The following is a 24,531-nucleotide window of genomic DNA, read 5'->3' as shown; positions in this document are numbered from 1 at the left end:
TTACGAAAGAACCATAACACCTAGGACAATAGTAAACACATTGGATGAAAGAGGACAGCGATGGCTACGTTTTGAGGGTAAAATCATACCTGTAGAGCAAACGCTGCGGACACAGCAGCAGTTTTAAAAAAGATTTTAAGATTAATTTTTTTGCTCCTCTCACTCTAGCAGTTGAGCTGCCTCACTCTAGCCCCAACATTCCGTCCCATACACACCCATTATAAACTCTGAAACGGCTGAAAAAACATCATGAAACTTAAACTGGAACTGAAGAAAAAGTATAATAGATATTGAAAAGATAAATACAAGTTGAATAGTTGAATGTCTTGTCTTCGTTTTAAAGTTTGAATGGTGGCTCTATGTCAATGTATGTGGAAGTAGTAAGAGTTTAAAAATGAGTAAGTTGAATGAGGATTTGAAGGGTCTCCCCATTGAAATACATTATAAATTTTTGTTGAATAAAGTTGAATAAAATTAAAAATATAAATGTTAAAAATATGAAAAATAGAAGCAGTGTTGTCCAAAAGAATAGGAATCTAACGGTGTTTGAATGGTTTTTCTAAGTTGAACGGTTTTGAAGGAGTAGGATTACAAAAAACGTACGGAATACAGAATAAAATATAATAACTAGAAAGTGCATTTTCTGAAGAAACTGCAGTGTGAATGCTTGAATCTGAATGTATGCACTGAAATGAATTAATTGCTGAATTTTGAGTTAAAAATATTGAATGAGATTAAAAAAAAACAAAAAAAACCCGAATTTAACCTGAAAACAAAGGTGCTGAACTGCTAAAAGCTGAAGGTTACACAGAAGGAGTTGGAAAAAAACTGAAAATGTTTTAAATGTAAATTAGAAAACCCTAAGAAATGAGAAAAGAACATTTAGAGTCAGAAAACATCTGAATGAATATTAAAAGGTCATATTCTTTGAATCACTGAATGACTCAAATGTGATCCCTCCACTTTGATCCACACAGTTTAAAAAGTTTAAATGCCTGAGCTTTGAAAGATATGGTGTTGGAAAGAGAACAATAATGGCGACAATTTGAGGGTAAAATGATGGCTGTAACACTGTGGACACAGCAGCAGTTGAAAGAGAAGTGCTTAAGATGAATCTTGGTACAGTGGCAGGCAGAGCTCGTTAAGCAGGCAGGTGTGAGCCTGGTTGCTATAGTGACTGCACCCAATGGCTCCATACACACGTACACAGACATGCACCTCACTTTTGCTGCTTAAAATGAACAGAAAAGTCAGGCCCAAACAAATTCTTCCCAAATGAAAAGTACATGTCGTATTGACAAAATTCTTTCACCGTGAGCGACAGCCATGTCTAGTCTACCTAATTCTCAGTTTTCATGCCTGTGGAGTTTATTATATGGACGTGGTGACAGTGTAAAGACACCATGCTCTTCTGATTTTCAAACGAACCTTCTGAGCCATTTTAACATTAGAGTCTATGGAAGAGTTGGAGGGAGGAGGCTGTGCATTGGTGACATTTATGAAAGAACCATAACACCTAGTACAATAGTAAACACATTGGATGAAAGAGGACAGCCATGGCTACGTTTTGAGGGTAAAATCATACCTGTAGAGCAAACGCTGTGGACACAGCAGCAGTTTTAAAAAAGATTTTAAGATTAATTTTTTTGCTCCTCTCACTCTAGCAGTTGAGCTGTCTCACTCTAGCCCCAACATTCCGTCCCATACACACCCATTATAAACTCTGAAACGGGTGAAAAAACATCATGAAAGTTAAACTGGAACTGAAGAAAAAGTATAATAGATATTGAAAAGATAAATACAAGTTGAATAGTTGAATGTCTTGTCTTCGTTTTAAAGTTTGAATGGTGGCTCTATGTCAATGTATGTGGAAGTAGTAAGAGTTTAAAAATGAGTAAGTTGAATGAGGATTTGAAGGGTCTCCCCATTGAAATACATTATAAATTTTTGTTGAATAAAGTTGAATAAAATTAAAAATATAAATGTTAAAAATATGAAAAATAGAAGCAGTGTTGTCCAAAAGAATAGGAATCTAACGGTGTTTGAATGGTTTTTCTAAGTTGAACGGTTTTGAAGGAGTAGGCTTTGAAAAAACGTACGGAAAAATAAAATATAATAATAATAATAATAACTAGAAAGTGCATTTTCTGAAGAAACTGCAGTGTGAATGCTTGAATCTGAATGTATGCACTGAAATGAATTAATTGCTGAATTTTGAGTTAAAAATATTGAATGAGATTAAAAAAAAACAAAAAAAACCCGAATTTAACCTGAAAACAAAGGTGCTGAACTGCTAAAAGCTGAAGGTTACACAGAAGAAGGAGTTGGAAAAAAAACTGAAAATGTTTTAAATGTCAATTAGAAAACCCTAAGAAATGAGAAAAGAACATTTAGAGTCAGAAAACATCTGAATGAATATCAAAAGGTCATATTCTTTGAATCACTGAATGACTCAAATGTGATCCCTCCACTTTGATCCACACAGTTTAAAAAGTTTAAATGCCTGAGCTTTGAAAGACACGGTGTTGGAAAGAGAACAATAATGGCGACAATTTGAGGGTAAAATGATGGCTGTAACACTGTGGACACAGCAGCAGTTGAAAGAGAAGTGCTTAAGATGAATCTTGGCACAGTGGCAGGCAGAGCTCGTTAAGCAGGCAGGTGTGAGCCTGGTTGCTATAGTGACTGCACCCAATGGCTCCATACACACGTACACAGACATGCACCTCACTTTTGCTGCTTAAAATGAACAGAAAAGTCAGGCCCAAACAAATTCTTCCCAAATGAAAAGTACATGTCGTATTGACAAAATTCTTTCACCGTGAGCGACAGCCATGTCTAGTCTACCTAATTCTCAGTTTTCATGCCTGTGGAGTTTATTATATGGACGTGGTGACAGTGTAAAGACACCATGCTCTTCTGATTTTCAAACGAACCTTCTGAGCCATTTTAACATTAGAGTCTATGGAAGAGTTGGAGGGAGGAGGCTGTGCATTGGTGACATTTATGAAAGAACCATAACACCTAGTACAATAGTAAACACATTGGATGAAAGAGGACAGCCATGGCTACGTTTTGAGGGTAAAATCATACCTGTAGAGCAAACGCTGTGGACACAGCAGCAGTTTTAAAAAAGATTTTAAGATTAATTTTTTTGCTCCTCTCACTCTAGCAGTTGAGCTGTCTCACTCTAGCCCCAACATTCCGTCCCATACACACCCATTATAAACTCTGAAACGGGTGAAAAAACATCATGAAAGTTAAACTGGAACTGAAGAAAAAGTATAATAGATATTGAAAAGATAAATACAAGTTGAATAGTTGAATGTCTTGTCTTCGTTTTAAAGTTTGAATGGTGGCTCTATGTCAATGTATGTGGAAGTAGTAAGAGTTTAAAAATGAGTAAGTTGAATGAGGATTTGAAGGGTCTCCCCATTGAAATACATTATAAATTTTTGTTGAATAAAGTTGAATAAAATTAAAAATATAAATGTTAAAAATATGAAAAATAGAAGCAGTGTTGTCCAAAAGAATAGGAATCTAACGGTGTTTGAATGGTTTTTCTAAGTTGAACGGTTTTGAAGGAGTAGGCTTTGAAAAAACGTACGGAAAAATAAAATATAATAATAATAATAATAATAATAAAGATTCGAATAACAATACTGTGAATGCTTTTCAAGCATTCACACTAACTAGAAAGTGCATTTTCTGAAGAAACTGCAGTGTGAATGCTTGAATCTGAATGTATGGACTGAAATGAATTAATTGCTGAATTTTGAGTTAAAAATTTTGAATGAGATAAAAAAAAAAAAAACTGAATTTAACCTGAAAACAACAGTGCTGAACTGCTAAAAGCTGAAGGTTACACAGAAGAAGAAGTTGGAAAAAAACTGAAAATGTTTTAAATGTAAATTAGAAAACCCTAAGAAATGAGAAAAGAACATTTAGAGTCAGAAAACATCTGAATGAATATTAAAAGGTCACATTCTTTGAATCACTGAATGACTAAAATGTGATCCCTCCACTTGGACCCACACAGTTTAAAAAGTTTACATCTCTGAGCTTTGAAAGACAAGATGTTGGAAAAAGAACAACGATGGCGACGTTTTGAGGGTAAAATGATGGCTTTAACACTGTGGACACAGCAGCAGTTGAAAGAGAAGTGTTTAAGATGAATTTTGGCAGAGTGGCAGAGAGAGCTCGTTAAGCAGGCAGGTGTGAGCCTGGTTGCTATAGTGACCGCACCCAATGGCTCCATACACACGCACACAGACATGCACCTCACTTTTGCTGCTTAAAATGAACAGAAAAGTCAGGCCGAAACAAATCGTTCCCAAATGAAAAGTAAAAGTCGTATTGACAAAATTCTTTCACCGTGAGCGACAGCAATGTCTAGTCTACCAAATTCTCAGTTTTCATGTCTGTGGAGTTTATTATATGGACATGGTGACAGTGGAAAGACACCATGCTCTTCTGATTTTCAAACGAACCTTCTGAGCCATTTTAACATTAGAGTCTATGGAACAGTTGGAGGGAGGAGGCTGTGCATTGGTGACATTTATGAAAGAACCATAACACCTAGGACAATAGTAAACACATTGGATGAAAGAGGACAGCCATGGCTACGTTTTGAGGGTAAAATCATACCTGTAGAGCAAACGCTGTGGACACAGCAGCAGTTTTAAAAAAGATTTTAAGATTAATTTTTTTGCTCCTCTCACTCTAGCAGTTGAGCTGCCTCACTCTAGCCCCAACATTCCGTCCCATACACACCCATTATAAACTCTGAAACGGGTGAAAAAACATCATGAAACTTAAACTGGAACTGAAGAAAAAGTATAATAGATATTGAAAAGATAAATACAAGTTGAATAGTTGAATGTCTTGTCTTCGTTTTAAAGTTTGAATGGTGGCTCTATGTGAACGTATGTTGAAGTAGTAAGAGTTTAAAAATTAGTAAGTTGAATGAGAATTTGAAGGGTCTCCCCATTGAAATACATGGGAAATTTTTGTTGAATAAAGTTGAATAAAATTAAAAATATAAATGTTAAAAATGAGAAAAATACAAGCAATCATGTCCAAAATAATAGGAATCTAACGATGTTTGAATGGTTTTTCTAAGTTGAATGGTTTTGAAGGAGTAGGCTTTCAAAAAACGTACGGAATAGATAATAATAATAAAATGGAATAATAAAGATTAGAAGAACAATACTGTGAATGCTTTTCAAGCATTCACACTAATAATAATAAAGATTCGAATAACAATACTGTGAATGCTTTTCAAGCATTCACACTAATAACTAGAAAGTGCATTTTCTGAAGAAACTGCAGTGTGAATGCTTGAATCTGAATGTATGCACTGAAATGAATTAATTGCTGAATTTTGAGTTAAAAATATTAAATGAAATTTTAAAAAAACAAACAAAAAACCCCCGAATTTAACCTGAAAACAAAGGTGCTGAACTGCTAAAAGCTGAAGGTTACACAGAAGAAGGAGTTGGAAAAAAACTGAAAATGTTTTAAATGTAAATTAGAAAACCCTAAGAAATGAGAAAAGAACATTTAGAGTCAGAAAACATCTGAATGAATATCAAAAGGTCATATTCTTTGAATCACTGAATGACTCAAATGTGATCCCTCCACTTTGATCCACACAGTTTAAAAAGTTTAAATGCCTGAGCTTTGAAAGATACGGTGTTGGAAAGAGAACAATAATGGCGACAATTTGAGGGTAAAATGATGGCTGTAACACTGTGGACACAGCAGCAGTTGAAAGAGAAGTGCTTAAGATGAATCTTGGCACAGTGGCAGGCAGAGCTCGTTAAGCAGGCAGGTGTGAGCCTGGTTGCTATAGTGACCGCACCCAATGGCTCCATACACACGTACACAGACATGCGCCTCACTTTTGCTGCTTAAAATGAACAGAAAAGTCAGGCCCAAACAAATTCTTCCCAAATGAAAAGTACATGTCGTATTGACAAAATTCTTTCACCGTGAGCGACAGCCATGTCTAGTCTACCTAATTCTCAGTTTTCATGCCTGTGGAGTTTATTATATGGACGTGGTGACAGTGTAAAGACACCATGCTCTTCTGATTTTCAAACGAACCTTCTGAGCCATTTTAACATTAGAGTCTATGGAAGAGTTGGAGGGAGGAGGCTGTGCATTGGTGACATTTATGAAAGAACCATAACACCTAGTACAATAGTAAACACATTGGATGAAAGAGGACAGCCATGGCTACGTTTTGAGGGTAAAATCATACCTGTAGAGCAAACGCTGTGGACACAGCAGCAGTTTTAAAAAAGATTTTAAGATTAATTTTTTTGCTCCTCTCACTCTAGCAGTTGAGCTGTCTCACTCTAGCCCCAACATTCCGTCCCATACACACCCATTATAAACTCTGAAACGGGTGAAAAAACATCATGAAACTTAAACTGGAACTGAAGAAAAAGTATAATAGATATTGAAAAGATAAATACAAGTTGAATAGTTGAATGTCTTGTCTTCGTTTTAAAGTTTGAATGGTGGCTCTATGTCAATGTATGTGGAAGTAGTAAGAGTTTAAAAATGAGTAAGTTGAATGAGGATTTGAAGGGTCTCCCCATTGAAATACATGGGAAATTTTTGTTGAATAAAGTTGAATAAAATTAAAAATATAAATGTTAAAAATATGAAAAATAGAAGCAGTGTTGTCCAAAAGAATAGGAATCTAACGGTGTTTGAATGGTTTTTCTAAGTTGAACGGTTTTGAAGGAGTTGGATGCCAAAAAACGTACGGAATATATAATAATAACTAGAAAGTGCATTTTCTGAAGAAACTGCAGTGTGAATGCTTGAATCTGAATGTATGCACTGAAATGAATTAATTACTGAATTTTGAGTTAAAAATATTGAATGAGATAAAAAAAAAACCAAAAAAAAAAACCCGAATTTAACCTGAAAACAAAGGTGCTGAACTGCTAAAAGCTGAAGGTTACACAGAAGAAGAAGTTGGAAAAAAACTGAAAATGTTTTAAATGTAAATTAGAAAACCCTAAGAAATGAGAAAAGAACATTTAGAGTCAGAAAACATCTGAATGAATATTAAAAGGTCATATTCTTTGAATCACTGAATGACTCAAATGTGATCCCTCCACTTTGATCCACACAGTTTAAAAAGTTTAAATGCCTGAGCTTTGAAAGATACGGTGTTGGAAAGAGAACAATAATGGCGACAATTTGAGGGTAAAATGATGGCTGTAACACTGTGGACACAGCAGCAGTTGAAAGAGAAGTGCTTAAGATGAATTTTGGCAGAGTGGCAGAGAGAGCTCGTTAAGCAGGCAGGTGTGAGCCTGGTTGCTATAGTGACCGCACCCAATGGCTCCATACACACGCACACAGACATGCACCTCACTTTTGCTGCTTAAAATGAACAGAAAAGTCAGGCCGAAACAAATCGCTCCCAAATGAAAAGTAAAAGTCGTATTGACAAAATTCTTTCACCGTGAGCGACAGCAATGTCTAGTCTACCTAATTCTCAGTTTTCATGCCTGTGGAGCTTATTATATGGACGTGGTGACAGTGGAAAGACACCATGCTCTTCTGATTTTCAAACGAACCTTCTGAGCCATTTTAACATTAGAGTCTATGGAAGAGTTGGAGGGAGGAGGCTGTGCATTGGTGACATTTATGAAAGAACCATAACACCTAGTACAATAGTAAACACATTGGATGAAAGAGGACAGCCATGGCTACGTTTTGAGGGTAAAATCATACCTGTAGAGCAAACGCTGCGGACACAGCAGCAGTTTTAAAAAAGATTTTAAGATTAATTTTTTTGCTCCTCTCACTCTAGCAGTTGAGCTGCCTCACTCTAGCCCCAACATTCCGTCCCATACACACCCATTATAAACTCTGAAACGGGTGAAAAAACATCATGAAACTTAAACTGGAACTGAAGAAAAAGTATAACAGATATTGAAAAGATAAATACAAGTTGAATAGTTGAATGTCTTGTCTTCGTTTTAAAGTTTGAATGGTGGCTCTATGTGAACGTATGTTGAAGTAGTAAGGGTTTAAAAATGAGTAAGTTGAATGAGAATTTGAAGGGTCTCCCCATTGAAATACATGGGAAATTTTTGTTGAATAAAGTTGAATAAAATTAAAAATATAAATGTTAAAAATGAGAAAAATAGAAGCAGTCATGTCCAAAAGAATAGGAATCTAACGGTGTTTGAATGGTTTTTCTAAGTTGAACGGTTTCGAAGGAGTTAGATGCCAAAAAACGTACGGAATATATAATAATAACTAGAAAGTGCATTTTCTGAAGAAACTGCAGTGTGAATGCTTGAATCTGAATGTATGCACTGAAATGAATTAATTGCTGAATTTTGAGTTAAAAATATTGAATGAGATTAAAAAAAAACAAAAAAAAAAACGAATTTAACCTGAAAACAAAGGTGCTGAACTGCTAAAAGCTGAAGGTTACACAGAAGAAGGAGTTGGAAAAAAACTGAAAATGTTTTAAATGTAAATTAGAAAACCCTAAGAAATGAGAAAAGAACATTTAGAGTCAGAAAACATCTGAATGAATATTAAAAGGTCATATTCTTTGAATCACTGAATGACTCAAATGTGATCCCTCCACTTTGATCCACACAGTTTAAAAAGTTTAAATGCCTGAGCTTTGAAAGATACAGTGTTGGAAAGAGAACAATAATGGCGACAATTTGAGGGTAAAATGATGGCTGTAACACTGTGGACACAGCAGCAGTTGAAAGAGAAGTGCTTAAGATGAATCTTGGTACAGTGGCAGGCAGAGCTCGTTAAGCAGGCAGGTGTGAGCCTGGTTGCTATAGTGACCGCACCCAATGGCTCCATACACACGTACACAGACATGCGCCTCACTTTTGCTGCTTAAAATGAACAGAAAAGTCAGGCCGAAACAAATCGTTCCCAAATGAAAAGTAAAAGTCGTATTGACAAAATTCTTTCACTGTGAGCGACAGCAATGTCTAGTCTACCTAATTCTCAGTTTTCATGTCTGTGGAGTTTATTATATGGACGTGGTGACAGTGGAAAGACACCATGCTCTTCTGATTTTCAAACGAACCTTCTGAGCCATTTTAACATTAGAGTCTATGGAAGAGTTGGAGGGAGGAGGCTGTGCATTGGTGACATTTATGAAAGAACCATAACACCTAGTACAATAGTAAACACATTGGATGAAAGAGGACAGCCATGGCTACGTTTTGAGGGTAAAATCATACCTGTAGAGCAAACGCTGCGGACACAGCAGCAGTTTTAAAAAAGATTTTAAGATTAATTTTTTTGCTCCTCTCACTCTAGCAGTTGAGCTGCCTCACTCTAGCCCCAACATTCCGTCCCATACACACCCATTATAAACTCTGAAACGGGTGAAAAAACATCATGAAACTTAAACTGGAACTGAAGAAAAAGTATAATAGATATTGAAAAGATAAATACAAGTTGAATAGTTGAATGTCTTGTCTTCGTTTTAAAGTTTGAATGGTGGCTCTATGTCAACGTATGTTGAAGTAGTAAGAGTTTAAAAATGAGTAAGTTGAATGAGAATTTGAAGGGTCTCCCCATTGAAATACAGGGAAATTTTTGTTGAATAAAGTTGAATAAAATTAAAAATATAAATGTTAAAAATTAGAAAAATAGAAGCAATGTTGTCCAAAATAATAGGAATCTAACGATGTTTGAATGGTTTTTCTAAGTTGAACGGTTTTGAAGGAGTAGGCTTTCAAAAAACGTACGGAAAAATAAAATATAACTAGAAAGTGCATTTTCTGAAGAAACTGCAGTGTGAATGCTTGAATCTGAATGTATGCACTGAAATGAATTAATTGCTGAATTTTGAGTTAAAAATATTGAATGAGATTAAAAAACAACAACAAAAAAAAAACGAATTTAACCTGAAAACAAAGGTGCTGAACTGCTAAAAGCTGAAGGTTACACAGAAGAAGGAGTTGGAAAAAACCTGAAAATGTTTTAAATGTAAATTAGAAAACCCTAAGAAATGAGAAAAGAACATTTAGAGTCAGAAAACATCTGAATGAATATTAAAAGGTCATATTCTTTGAATCACTGAATGACTCAAATGTGATCCCTCCACTTTGATCCACACAGTTTAAAAAGTTTAAATGCCTGAGCTTTGAAAGATACGGTGTTGGAAAGAGAACAATAATGGCGACAATTTGAGGGTAAAATGATGGCTGTAACACTGTGGACACAGCAGCAGTTGAAAGACAAGTGCTTAAGATGAATCTTGGTACAGTGGCAGGCAGAGCTCGTTAAGCAGGCAGGTGTGAGCCTGGTTGCTATAGTGACCGCACCCAATGGCTCCATACACACGTACACAGACATGCGCCTCACTTTTGCTGCTTAAAATGAACAGAAAAGTCAGGCCGAAACAAATCGTTCCCAAATGAAAAGTAAAAGTCGTATTGACAAAATTCTTTCACCGTGAGTGACAGCAATGTCTAGTCTACTGAATTCTCAGTTTTCATGCCTGTGGAGTTTATTATATGGACGTGGTGACAGTGGAAAGACACCATGCTCTTCTGATTTTCAAACGAACCTTCTGAGCCATTTTAACATTAGAGTCTATGGAAGAGTTGGAGGGAGGAGGCTGTGCATTGGTGACATTTACGAAAGAACCATAACACCTAGGACAATAGTAAACACATTGGATGAAAGAGGACAGCCATGGCTACGTTTTGAGGGTAAAATCATACCTGTAGAGCAAACGCTGCGGACACAGCAGCAGTTTTAAAAAAGATTTTAAGATTAATTTTTTTGCTCCTCTCACTCTAGCAGTTGAGCTGCCTCACTCTAGCCCCAACATTCCGTCCCATACACACCCATTATAAACTCTGAAACGGGTGAAAAAACATCATGAAACTTAAACTGGAACTGAAGAAAAAGTATAATAGATATTGAAAAGATAAATACAAGTTGAATAGTTGAATGTCTTGTCTTCGTTTTAAAGTTTGAATGGTGGCTCTATGTCAATGTATGTGGAAGTAGTAAGAGTTTAAAAATGAGTAAGTTGAATGAGAATTTGAAGGGTCTCCCCATTGAAATACATGGGAAATTTTTGTTGAATAAAGTTGAATAAAATTAAAAATATAAATGTTAAAAATGAGAAAAATAGAAGCAGTCATGTCCAAAATAATAGGAATCTAACGATGTTTGAATGGTTTTTCTAAGTTGAACGGTTTTGAAGGAGTTAGATGCCAAAAAACGTACGGAATATGGAATAATAATAAAGATTTGAAGAACAATACTGTGAATGCTTTTCAAGCATTCACACTAACTAGAAAGTGCATTTTCTGAAGAAACTGCAGTGTGAATGCTTGAATCTGAATGTATGCACTGAAATGAATTAATTACTGAATTTTGAGTTAAAAATATTGAATGAGATAAAAAAAAAAAAAACCCGAATTTAACCTGAAAACAAAGGTGCTGAACTGCTAAAAGCTAAAGGTTACACAGAAGAAGAAGTTGGGAAAAAAACTGAAAATGTTTTAAATGTAAATTAGAAAACCCTAAGAAATGAGAAAAGAACATTTAGAGTCAGAAAACATCTGAATGAATATTAAAAGGTCATATTCTTTGAATCACTGAATGACTCAAATGTGATCCCTCCACTTGGATCCACACAGTTTAAAAAGTTTACATCTCTGAGCTTTGAAAGACAAGATGTTGGAAAGAGAACAACGTTTTGAGGGTAAAATGATGGCTGTAACACTGTGGACACAGCAGCAGTTGAAAGAGAAGTGTTTAAGATGAATCTTGGCAGAGTGAGAGAGAGAGCTCGTTAAGCAGGCAGGTGTGAGCCTGGTTGCTATAGTGACCGCACCCAAGGGCTCCATACACACGGACACAGACATGCACCTCACTTTTGCTGCTTAAAATGAACAGAAAAGTCAGGCCGAAACAAATCGCTCCCAAATGAAAAGTAAAAGTCGTATTGACAAAATTCTTTCACCGTGAGCGACAGCAATGTCTAGTCTACCTAATTCTCAGTTTTCATGCCTGTGGAGCTTATTATATGGACGTGGTGACAGTGTAAAGACACCATGCTCTTCTGATTTTCAAACCAACCTTCTGAGACATTTTAACATTGGAGTCTATGGAAGAGTTGGAGGGAGGAGGCTGTGCATTGGTGAGATTTATGAAAGAACCATAACACCTAGTACAATAGTAAACACATTGGATGAAAGAGGACAGCGATGGCTACGTTTTGAGGGTAAAATCATACCTGTAGAGCAAACGCTGTGGACACAGCAGCAGTTTTAAAAAAGATTTTAAGATTAATTTTTTTGCTCCTCTCACTCTAGCAGTTGAGCTGCCTCACTCTAGCCCCAACATTCCGTCCCATACACACCCATTATAAACTCTGAAACGGGTGAAAAAACATCATGAAACTTAAACTGGAACTGAAGAAAAAGTATAATAGATATTGAAAAGATAAATACAAGTTGAATAGTTGAATGTCTTGTCTTCGTTTTAAAGTTTGAATGGTGGCTCTATGTCAATGTATGTGGAAGTAGTAAGAGTTTAAAAATGAGTAAGTTGAATGAGGATTTGAAGGGTCTCCCCATTGAAATACATTATAAATTTTTGTTGAATAAAGTTGAATAAAATTAAAAATATAAATGTTAAAAATATGAAAAATAGAAGCAGTGTTGTCCAAAAGAATAGGAATCTAACGGTGTTTGAATGGTTTTTCTAAGTTGAACGGTTTTGAAGGAGTTAGATGCCAAAAAACGTACGGAATATATAATAATAATAATAAAGATTCGAATAACAATACTGTGAATGCTTTTCAAGCATTCACACTAACTAGAAAGTGCATTTTCTGAAGAAACTGCAGTGTGAATGCTTGAATCTGAATGTATGCACTGAAATGAATTAATTACTGAATTTAAGTTAAAAATCTTGAATGAGATAAAAAAAAAAAACCCGAATTTAACGTGAAAACAAAAGTGCTGAACTGCTAAAAGCTGAAGGTTACACAGAAGAAGAAGTTGGAAAAAAGCTGAAAATGTTTTAATTGTAAATTAGAAAAACCTAAGAAATGAGAAAAGAACATTTAGAGTCAGAAAACATATGAAAGAATATTAAAAGGTCATATTCTTTGAATCACTGAATGACTAAAATGTGATCCCTCCACTTGGACCCACACAGTTTAAAAAGTTTAAATGTCTGAGCTTTGAAAGACAAGATGTTGGAAAGAGAACAACGATGGCGACGTTTTGAGGGTAAAATGATGGCTTTAACACTGTGGACACAGCAGCAGTTGAAAGAGAAGTGTTTAAGATGAATTTTGGCAGAGTGGCAGAGAGAGCTCGTTAAGCAGGCAGGTGTGAGCCTGGTTGCTATAGTGACCGCACCCAATGGCTCCATACACACGCACACAGACATGCACCTCACTTTTGCTGCTTAAAATGAACAGAAAAGTCAGGCCGAAACAAATCGCTCCCAAATGAAAAGTAAAAGTCGTATTGACAAAATTCTTTCACCGTGAGCGACAGCAATGTCTAGTCTACCTAATTCTCAGTTTTCATGCCTGTGGAGCTTATTATATGGACGTGGTGACAGTGGAAAGACACCATGCTCTTCTGATTTTCAAACGAACCTTCTGAGCCATTTTAACATTAGAGTCTATGGAAGAGTTGGAGGGAGGAGGCTGTGCATTGGTGACATTTATGAAAGAACCATAACACCTAGGACAATAGTAAACACATTGGATGAAAGAGGACAGCGATGGCTACGTTTTGAGGGTAAAATGGTGGCTGTAGAGCAAACGCTGTGGACACAGCAGCAGTTTTAAAAAAGATTTTAAGATTAATTTTTTTGCTCCTCTCACTCTAGCAGTTGAGCTGTCTCACTCTAGCCCCAACATTCCGTCCCATACACACCCATTATAAACTCTGAAACGGGTGAAAAAACATCATGAAACTTAAACTGGAACTGAAGAAAAAGTATAATAGATATTGAAAAGATAAATACAAGTTGAATAGTTGAATGTCTTGTCTTCGTTTTAAAGTTTGAATGGTGGCTCTATGTCAATGTATGTGGAAGTAGTAAGAGTTTAAAAATGAGTAAGTTGAATGAGGATTTGAAGGGTCTCCCCATTGAAATACATTATAAATTTTTGTTGAATAAAGTTGAATAAAATTAAAAATATAAATGTTAAAAATATGAAAAATAGAAGCAGTGTTGTCCAAAAGAATAGGAATCTAACGGTGTTTGAATGGTTTTTCTAAGTTGAACGGTTTTGAAGTTATAGGATTACAAAAAACGTACGGAATAGATAAAATATAATAATAATAATAATAATAAAGATTAGAATAACAATACTGTGAATGCTTTTCAAGCATTCACACTAATAAAGATTCGAATAACAATACTGTGAATGCTTTTCAAGCATTCACACTAACTAGAAAGTGCATTTTCTGAAGAAACTGCAGTGTGAATGCTTGAATCTGAATGTATGCACTGAAATGAATTAATTGCTGAATTTTGAGTTAAAAATTTTGAATGAGATAAAAAAAAAAAAAACCTGAATTTAACCTGAAAACAACAGTGCTGAACTGCTAAAAGCTGAAGGTTACACAGAAGAAGAAGTTGGAAAAAAGCTGAAAATGTTTTAATTGTAAATTAGAAAAACCTAAGAAATGAGAAAAGAACATTCAGAGTCAGAAAACATCTGAATGAATATTAAAAGGTCATATTCTTTGAATCACTGAATGACTAAAATGTGATCCCTCCACTTGGACCCACACAGTTTAAAAAGTTTACATCTCTGAGCTTTGAAAGACAAGATGTTGGAAAAAGAACAACGATGGCGACGTTTTGAGGGTAAAATGATGGCTTTAACACTGTGGACACAGCAGCAGTTGAAAGAGAAGTGTTTAAGATGAACTTTGGCAGAGTGGCAGAGAGAGCTCGTTAAGCAGGCAGGTGTGAGCCTGGTTGCTATAGTGACCGCACCCAATGGCTCCATACACACGCACACAGACATGCGCCTCACTTTTGCTGCTTAAAATGAACAGAAAAGTCAGGCCGAAACAAATCGCTCCCAAATGAAAAGTATAGGTCGTATTGACGAAATTCTTTCACCGTGAGCGACAGCAATGTCTAGTCTACCTAATTCTCAGTTTTCATGCCTGTGGAGCTTATTATATGGACGTGGTGACAGTGTAAAAACACCATGCTCTTCTGATTTTCAAACCAACCTTCTGAGCCGTTTTAACATTAGAGTCTATGGAAGAGTTGGAGGGAGGAGGCTGTGCATTGGTGACATTTATGAAAGAACCATAACACCTAGTACAATAGTAAACACATTGGATGAAAGAGGACAGCGATGGCTACGTTTTGAGGGTAAAATCATACCTGTAGAGCAAACGCTGCGGACACAGCAGCAGTTTTAAAAAAGATTTTAAGATTAATTTTTTTGCTCCTCTCACTCTAGCAGTTGAGCTGCCTCACTCTAGCCCCAACATTCCGTCCCATACACACTCATTATAAACTCTGAAACGGGTGAAAAAACATCATGAAACTTAAACTGGAACTGAAGAAAAAGTATAATAGATATTGAAAAGATAAATACAAGTTGAATAGTTGAATGTCTTGTCTTCGTTTTAAAGTTTGAATGGTGGCTCTATGTCAATGTATGTGGAAGTAGTAAGAGTTTAAAAATGAGTAAGTTGAATGAGGATTTGAAGGGTCTCCCCATTGAAATACATTATAAATTTTTGTTGAATAAAGTTGAATAAAATTAAAAATATAAGTGTTAAAAATATGAAAAATAGAAGCAGTGTTGTCCAAAAGAATAGCAATCTAACGGTGTTTGAATGGTTTTTCTAAGTTGAACGGTTTTGAAGGAGTGAGATGCCAAAAAACGTACGGAATATATAATAATAATAATAATAAAGATTAGAATAACAATACTGTGAATGCTTTTCAAGCATTCACACTAATAATAAAGATTCGAATAACAATACTGTGAATGCTTTTCAAGCATTCACACTAATAAAGATTAGAATAACAATACTGTGAATGCTTTTCAAGCATTCACACTAATAATAAAGATTAGAAGAACAATACTGTGAATGCTTTTCAAGCATTCACACTAATTATGTCATTGGCATCGGTGAGCCACTGTCAATATGTGACATATTGAAATCCCGTTTGAATTTGCGCTTGTTTTTTTGCTTTCACTTTGCAATCCTGCGAACTGTGTATAGAGAGTGACAGCACTGATCTGTGAGTGATGATAATTTGCACACCAATTCCTCTGACATCGTCTTATTAATTGTTAGCTTACTACGCAAACATGACAAGTGAAATCTCCCGCAGCTTAAACATGTGAGAGGTTGATCGCGCAGAGAATCGCTGAGCTTATGTGAGTGTGTGTGTAAAAGCAGCAGGATTTATATTTTAGTTCTGCTGAGCCAAATAAGACAGGTCAGGGTGAAGAAGTGACAGCCAAAGAAAAGCTTACCACAAAACGGAGAAGTTATGACAAATCAGACTATAAGGCAAAAAGAAAGTGCAGCTTTATGGTTTCATGGACAAAAGAATTTCTGTGGCTGTGATATGATGAGCTAAATAACCAGGGCTGCACATAAGTGGTCCGCAGGTGCGTATTCGCTGTCAAAATAAAAAACATGCACAAGGGTTAGGGTTAAATTTAAAAACTGTACTTTTGAGTTAAAATATATATTTATAATTTTAATAAATGACAAATTAAAAAGGCATGAACATTTTTTTGTATCGAAAAAATATCGAACCGTGACACCAAAGTATCGAACCGAACCGAACCGTGAATTTTGTGTATCGTTGCACCCCTAGTATTTAAATCAAAATCCGATTGTAACTGCCTGTTGAAATTTCTCTAACATGTTACACAGGTTAGCTTGTTTCTAAATATTTCCATAGCTGAAGAATATGTTTTGGTTTCCAGTGGTGCCATTTTGCAGGAATTCAAGAACTATCAGAACATGTTTGCCAGCTAATTGCCATTGTAATTTTTCCTCTTGATTGTACTGGCAGAAGAAATATCCTTTCTATTTCTAAATGCCATTGTTAGATATTTCTTAACCTTATTCCTTAGCTTTAGCTGAAATTTTTAAAAAAAAGTTACCAGAGAAATACAACTAGGGTTTTTGTCATTTGATCAGTTATATGAAATTTGCTTCAGGAACGACTTCCCTCCCAGCCATTATAGAAGGGGAAGTAACAGCGGTTACTCTTTAATGTCCTGTACATAAGAGCATGTAACTCTTTGTCTTTAAGAACCAACTGGATCTTTGATCATGTTTGATTGTGTCAAGGATAGCAGCTGTCGCCTTGGTTTTAGTTGCAGTGTTCTTAACAACCCACTCCTGTGTCCTTATTGCCCCCTGCAGGACGATGCCCAGCAGCTCTTTGCCCTGGCTGCAGCTGCTGAGGAACAGGGCATTCTCCCTGATGACTTGGCTAACGTGATCAGGCGACTGTGGAGTGACAGCGGCATACAGAGCTGCTTTGCAAGATCGCGAGAATACCAGCTGAACGACTCGGCGGCATAGTGAGTGTGAATTTGTGGGCGGATATTTTTCTGCTGTGATCTGTTAATTAAATGCAAATTTACTGATTTTTACTGTGCATAGTCTCAGGTTTCCACCATGAGCATCTTCTCCTGCTCGTACGTCAGTCAGTATGCATTCTGTTTACACCAGACGCTATATTAATCCTCTACAAATGGAAATGTGACTAATTGGGAAATTTATCAGTTGTTTTCATATACAGATGAAGATTTGTTTAAGAACTAAATCACTACATTTGCTATTTCAAAAGGCATAAAGGTCGAGAGAGTTATAGTTTGAGATTTTTTTAAATTTATTTTTTGGAAGGGATGTGCAGTCCCTTCAGCCTCGGTCATATGTGGGAGCTTTGAACCTGTTTGTGACTTCTCCTGGGAGTCATAGAGACAGGAAGGATTGTTCACTAACTTTCATTTAGTGATTATTTCTCCCTCTCTGGGTTTGATTCTTTAATACTATAACCCGATAAGCAGAGCACCGAATAATTTGTCTTGGGGGAGTGAAAAAATTAGATTTAAAAAAAAATGTGTTTACTTCAAGGAAAATTAGCTTAGAAGTAAACTTTGAGAATTGATAGTTCTTATAACACCCTCAAGTGGTCATTTTTTATTGGAACATGCTGATTAATTTTGTGGCAGCGCTATGTAAAAGTATGAAATGTTGCTTTATGTGATATTTCCGCAACAACTCTGTCATGCCATTTAAAAAATCTATTGTAATGGCTGCTGTGCTGTGAGACAAAACAAAAATTGTAGTCATTTGTTATAGTTATAGGTTTTGTTAACTCATTAATTATTCTGTAACATTTTAAGTATGCATGAATGGTTTGATCAGCCCGATTGAAATGGTGGATATATATCTCAGTTTCTCTGTGAAGTGTGGGCTGGCTGGGCAAGTAAAGCTCCCAGTTGGCCTCGGATGATGATGCAATGCTTGTGTAAGCCAGGCAGTGTCAAACATGGTGCTTTCACACTCCCCTACTGACCAGCAGTCTGTCAGATAGCAGAGAAAATGCAAAAAGGACTGAGGGGAAGTGAGAAATATGAGTTGTAAATTTTGACATAAAAAACAAAAACAAAAGAAATTACCTTCTTTCTTGGATAGTCTTTATAATGTTTCCTTTCCCCCACATGCTTTTCATATTGAATACTGCTCTTAAAGGCAACATGTCTTTAAAAAACAGAATAATATGATGGAGAGTATGACTGTATTTCTTATCATGTGATAATGGGTATAGAGATGGGGTTTGTTCTGCATGCTATGATGTCATTTTACTCCAAAGGCCTATACCAGCTTAACATTGTAGAGATTGTGTTACGTTGGTATCAGATTTTATTTTTTAACCCAGTTGATGGCATCGTGGGAGACTGAAGGCAAGCAGTAAAATAAAGAGATCTTTAGTATGAACTTTGCAAGGCACTGAGGTAGCAGGAGAAAAAAAATACAATAAAATCCATAAAGCAGTGCAAGCAAACCAACTGTGAGGAGCTTGCACAAGAAACTGAGGAAAACACTGGAACTAGTCAGAGATGAGGGTAATGACCTGACAAAGACTGGGGGAAAACAAGCAGACTATATCCACATCAGGAGCGATGGATAATAAGACACAGATAAAAAACAAAATGAGGGAGGCAAAAGGAACAAAACAGGGAAACAAATGCAACAAAAGCATCATGAGGAGTTGAAAAGGACAAAGGACTCACACAGGCAAGCAGAGGACACAGACAGGAAATACAGAAGGGATGTGGAAAAGGAAAAATCACCCAGGAACATAAGAGCAAAAATTAAAGGTAATAATAATAATGGATACTTTATTGATCCCCATGGGGAAATTACTTGTTTTTCTCTGCATTTGACCCATTCACTCAGTGAAGCAGTGGGCAGCCCACTAAGCAGGCGCCCGGGGAGCAGTGTGTAGGGACGGTACCTTGCTCAGGGGTACCTCAGGGTAGCCGTTAAGTGGATTCGAACCGCCGACCTTCCGATCATGGGGCGACCACTTTACCTACTGAGCTATCCCTGCCCCAGGTGTAATATAAATCAAGCATCACACCACAAGTACCATGGCAAATTGGAGTGATGATGAAAAATGTGTCATCGTCTCTCCCCCCCAAAAAAAATGCATTTAATACAGAGCCTTACAGCTTGTGCAGTATTACACACTTCTATTGCAGGAGATGCACAGCTGGTAAGCTGAAATGGACAAAGAGAAAAAGACATCTGAGATGCAGCAGCGTACTGCAGCAAATTATAAATGATTAAGGTCAGCAAAGTAAATGTGCAGACGTGTTTTCTCAAGCAGACAAATAACTTCTAAAGAGATCTTAGGCAGAATTAAGCCAACAGATAACTAGTATTCAGTGTAGCTGTTGGTCTCTGACAAGCTCAATTTTAGTAATGAGTGCGGCCGAGGCAGAGTCACAACCAATATTCAGTGTTACCATCTGCAGGAAACTCGTTGGCCGGAGGCGCTATAGCACAAAAATCTTACAACAACAGAATCAATCAAGAGGAAAATATGCTGCAAAACCAATTTCACATATACAAACTCAGCCATGAGTTCTGCACTGAGTGAAACAGGAACATAGTATGTTGGATTAAATACCCGTATGTAGATGTAGCTGCAGGTTTTAATCTGTTGATGAAACACAGTGATATACTTCTAGCATTGTATCTACTGAGAGGGAATATTAAATATCAGCATGATGTTACACACCTAGAAAAGCCGTTTTTAGGCCACATGAAAAGATAGCAAATATGAAATGTTTGTGGATATAATAACTCGCATTACAGAGAATAATAATCAATTTTGTTTGTAGCTGGTCAGCAGTTTTATAGTGGTGATTTATGAGGAAATGGGCCACAAGATGTTTTTGTTGAGTGGCAAGTGAAACAAACTGATAGCAAAGCTGAGCAATAAAAAAAAGCCAGAAATAATGAAACTTTATTTTTCTGTTGTAGTTCTGCAACTCTAAACTGGCTAGAGTGAAAGATGCACATTGCATTTGACTATAACTTTACTGTAGGACCTGATTTACACACTTCCTTTAAAAGCACTTCAGAAATCAAAAGTTTAAAGCTATTCAAGTGACTCAAAAATTGCAGTTTTGGGTAGTGCCTCAGCAGCCACACGCCTTCCTGTTGTTGTTTTTGTCTCTCATTTGTTGCAGATTGTAAAGTCATTTTGAAACCTTGCTCTCTCTCTTTCTGTCTTAAGTTACCTGAATGACCTGGAGAGGATAGCTAAAACAGATTACATTCCGACCCAGCAAGATGTGCTACGAACTCGGGTTAAGACAACCGGCATTGTTGAGACTCACTTCACTTTCAAGGAACTCCACTTCAAGTAAGGTTCAATATCAATAACCTGTCAATTAAAAGTGACATATTTTTTAAACAAAATAAATATATAGATGAAAAAAATATATTATAATTTCACTTTGTCACAATTGGGTTGTTTTTTTTTTCACGTTTAAACTTCTTTAGCCATTTGCATTGTTTTGTGAGAGTTCTGGGACCCTCACTTGAAAGTTGAGCCCCCTCCCCATAGGCAAGAGGCAGGGTACCATAGGTCATAGGTCACCAATCTGACACACATATTTGACTTTTAGTGGGATGCCGAACATAATTTGGGAAAAGCAGTAAGGCAAAAATGTCACTTGAATATTAGATATGGGCATGTTGTCATTTAATTAGTGTAGACAGCGGCATATCAAGATACCTGTTCTAGAGTCGTATGACCTTCCTTGTGTGAAGACAGGCGAAAGATGTGAGCTGCAGCCCTGAACCTTTCTCGACCACACCTTGCAAAGCTGTGGAAACTGTACTGCTCAGTCTGATCAAACATGAAAACTGTCTTTAACCTGCCAGCTCCACAGTAGTTCATGTCTGATATCTGCACATCTAAGAATAGAGCAGTATCAATCTGTAGAGTTCACTGTTAGCGCCTTCTGCACAGGATTATTTTCAACCATGAAAACGTGCCTAAAAGAAACTATTTTTTGCTCTGTTTTACGTGTTTGGTGTCTCATCAGCAGTTCATGGGGATTTATGAGGGAAATGAACCATGTTGACTGTGAAAAGGGCAAGAGAGGACCTGATTTTCTCTACATTTTCCAGAGTTCATGGGTTAACGTGGTTCTAGTTTACCACAAAAAATCTACACTTGATTTTGATCTCAATCTTTATAGCGTTAAGAGGCAAGTGACCCTCCTGGCTTGAAATATGTTAAAACATCAGAAGACAAATTATACCAGCAATTAAAAGCTTAATTACTGTGATTGCGCTAAGAGCTGACTAATAAATTAGATCCTTCCCACAGTGCTCCTCCTTAATAAAACCAGAGCATTATTTAGTAATAAAACATGTTTGTCTGACATGGCACAGAACTAGTACTGTTGGTCTTACATAAAATGTGCTCTAACCCAGCCCAAGCACTTATGTGTGGGATAGTAATGCATGCATAGATATGTAAAGTGAATATGTAAAGTATGTTATATAAATGTGCAAAGGGTATAAATGGAGAAAGAGAGTGGCAGGTAGATAAAAAAGATGAGCTATATTTTTGGGGTTTTTTGCAGATTTCTTTGTCTTTTTGGGTCTCAACACATTTTAATGCACTTTTTAATACATATTAAGAGGTTATGGGTACGGTAATAAAAAGGCAACTGTATCCACTTGGCTTTGGTGTGACCTGCTTCCTGATAATCTCTGATATTTGCTTTGTGTTACAGCCTCAGTATTTGAGCTAAATAATGCATGAAAGCGATCAATACAAAAAAAGCCACGTTTGTGCTGTTTCTGCTCTATTCACCTTAATGAAGCCGATGCTGTCACCATTGACAGTGGCTGGCTTTAGATCACGTTGTGTCTGGTCGAAACTTCATTTTGGGTTCCAGTATTATATATGTATACAGTAGTTGTCCTGGTGAACTGTTTTCATCTTTCCGTAGGCTTTTCTCACACCTCTCTTCTGCGAGTTTTAATCAAGTCTCAGCATCTCCATTAACTGAAGCTTTACTCTGAATATGGACCCTGTCTGCCTCTTCTATCCTGCACTGACCCTGCAGTCTTTTATCAGATAAATTATGTGACAGACGTCTCTCCACCTCCTCACCATTTTTGGTCCCCAAACAACTACATGAAAGCCAATTTATTTCCTGGCATTGAATGTCACTCTAAGTTTGCCCTTCCTTCATTCACAGCACTTTTCCTGAAATAGCAGTTTTTTCCCCTGTTAGGTTCACATTACTCCTTTTTTTTTATTGTGACCTCCTTCCCCAAATATAGACACACAAACACACAATTTACCTCCTTTGTTTGATCTCTCTGGCAGAATGTTTGATGTGGGAGGCCAGCGCTCAGAGAGAAAGAAGTGGATTCATTGTTTTGAAGGAGTAACAGCCATTATCTTTTGTGTTGCACTGAGTGCTTATGACCTGGTGCTGGCAGAGGACGAGGAGATGGTAAGGAAAAGTCCACCCTCTTATGCTTGTGTGTATGTGTACTTGTATGTGAGCCTCTTTCTGTATGGATGATATCACTTTACTAGCTTCATAAATCTGCTTTCAGGCTCATTTTCAGTATGTGATACATTACATTATATTGCACTGCAAGGAATGTACCATTTCCCATCCCTCCTTATAATGGCTGAATGATAGTCAGCTCCATGTTGTAAAATTAGCTCATTGAGCTTCACTGTGAAGTGTAATTTTGCAATAAAAGACGTAATAGCTATTTGTTCAAGTTATAGCACATGAACTATTTAACCCCAATTTCTTGAATTGCTTAAAGAAAGTGCTCAGGAGACATTTGGCCAAGAGATGCTGTGAAGTACCTGAAATATTTGTCCTCACTTTTATAATATAGAAGAACATTGTCCCCTGGTGGCAGCGCTGATGAACTGTTACACTGTAGTGAAAGTCATGAGCCATGACCAGTTTTGATTCTCTTTAGAACCGAATGCATGAGAGCATGAAGCTTTTTGACTCCATCTGCAACAACAAATGGTTCACCGAAACCTCCATCATCCTCTTCCTCAACAAGAAGGATCTTTTTGAGGAGAAGATTACCCGCAGCCCTCTTACCATCTGCTTCCCCGAGTACGGAGGTACACAGCGGAGCATCAGGAATGATACTGCATCTGTGATCATTCTCTGCAGAAAGTTCAACTTGATAATAAACTGCTTCCTTGTCTCTTAAATCATATTCTACAGGCGCCAACAAGTTTGATGAGGCTGCCAGCTATATCCAGACCAAGTTTGAGGACCTGAACAAGAAAAAGGACACCAAGGAGATCTACACCCACTTCACCTGTGCCACTGACACCAAGAACGTGCAGTTTGTCTTCGATGCTGTCACTGACGTTATTATTAAGAACAACCTAAAAGACTGTGGTCTTTTCTAAAGGTATGCTTCAGAGTGGGTAGAAATGTTACCGTAAAGTCTAATGGGCTGTTATTCATTGTATTTTCATTTGGGTTGTCATTTAGGTGGCCTATTAATGATCTCATCAGCTATGTATTGTCTGTACTGGCACAACTTAATATTCAGTCTAGAGCTGTAATAATTTATCACTGTGAAGAAATAAATTGGCAACATTTTAATTTAATGCTTCATCGCTTAAGTAATGTGTAAGAAAAGCTGGCAAAAATCATTTAGCTTGAGCGCATCAAGTGGGTTGCCTTGTTGTTCGGCAATAGTAAACAGTGGATTATCCAGAGTAAGACAAATGTCATTGCTGTGATACAAAATTAAGTTCATGTCTGCTGAAAAGAAAATTAAAGGGAAGACAGAACTTGGGAACTTTGAGTTTTTCAGCATGAATTTGTATAGTGACTTATTTGAATGTGATTTAAATTGAGTGAAATTACTTTTTACATTGCATTTTTTTAACTTCTCAAGATCTGTGCAATTTTTT

At 36.6% G+C, this 24,531-nt stretch overlaps 1 protein-coding gene across 1 annotated transcript in view; it reads left to right on the top strand.

Moving 5' to 3' along the window:
* LOC146574642 (guanine nucleotide-binding protein G(i) subunit alpha-2) overlaps positions 1–24,531 on the top strand; it is a 71,448-nt gene that overhangs the window by 45,604 nt on the left and 1,313 nt on the right. Inside the window, exons 4-8 of the mRNA XM_085274470.1 lie at positions 17,436–17,596; positions 20,830–20,958; positions 22,948–23,077; positions 23,568–23,721; positions 23,828–24,020. Of these exons, the coding sequence (XP_085130596.1) occupies positions 17,436–17,596; positions 20,830–20,958; positions 22,948–23,077; positions 23,568–23,721; positions 23,828–24,018 (765 nt within the window). The 3' untranslated portion in view covers positions 24,019–24,020. The remainder of the gene's footprint in view (positions 1–17,435; positions 17,597–20,829; positions 20,959–22,947; positions 23,078–23,567; positions 23,722–23,827; positions 24,021–24,531) is intronic.

Source organism: Mchenga conophoros, linkage group LG5 (genome assembly GCF_057382185.1).
Source record: "Mchenga conophoros isolate Kocher_MC1m ecotype Shallow Benthic linkage group LG5, M_conophoros_male_GT1.1, whole genome shotgun sequence".
Classification (NCBI taxonomy): Eukaryota; Metazoa; Chordata; class Actinopteri; order Cichliformes; family Cichlidae; genus Mchenga; species Mchenga conophoros.
The sequence above is the reverse complement of the archived record's forward strand: the minus strand, read 5'-3'. Positions and strand labels throughout refer to the sequence as shown.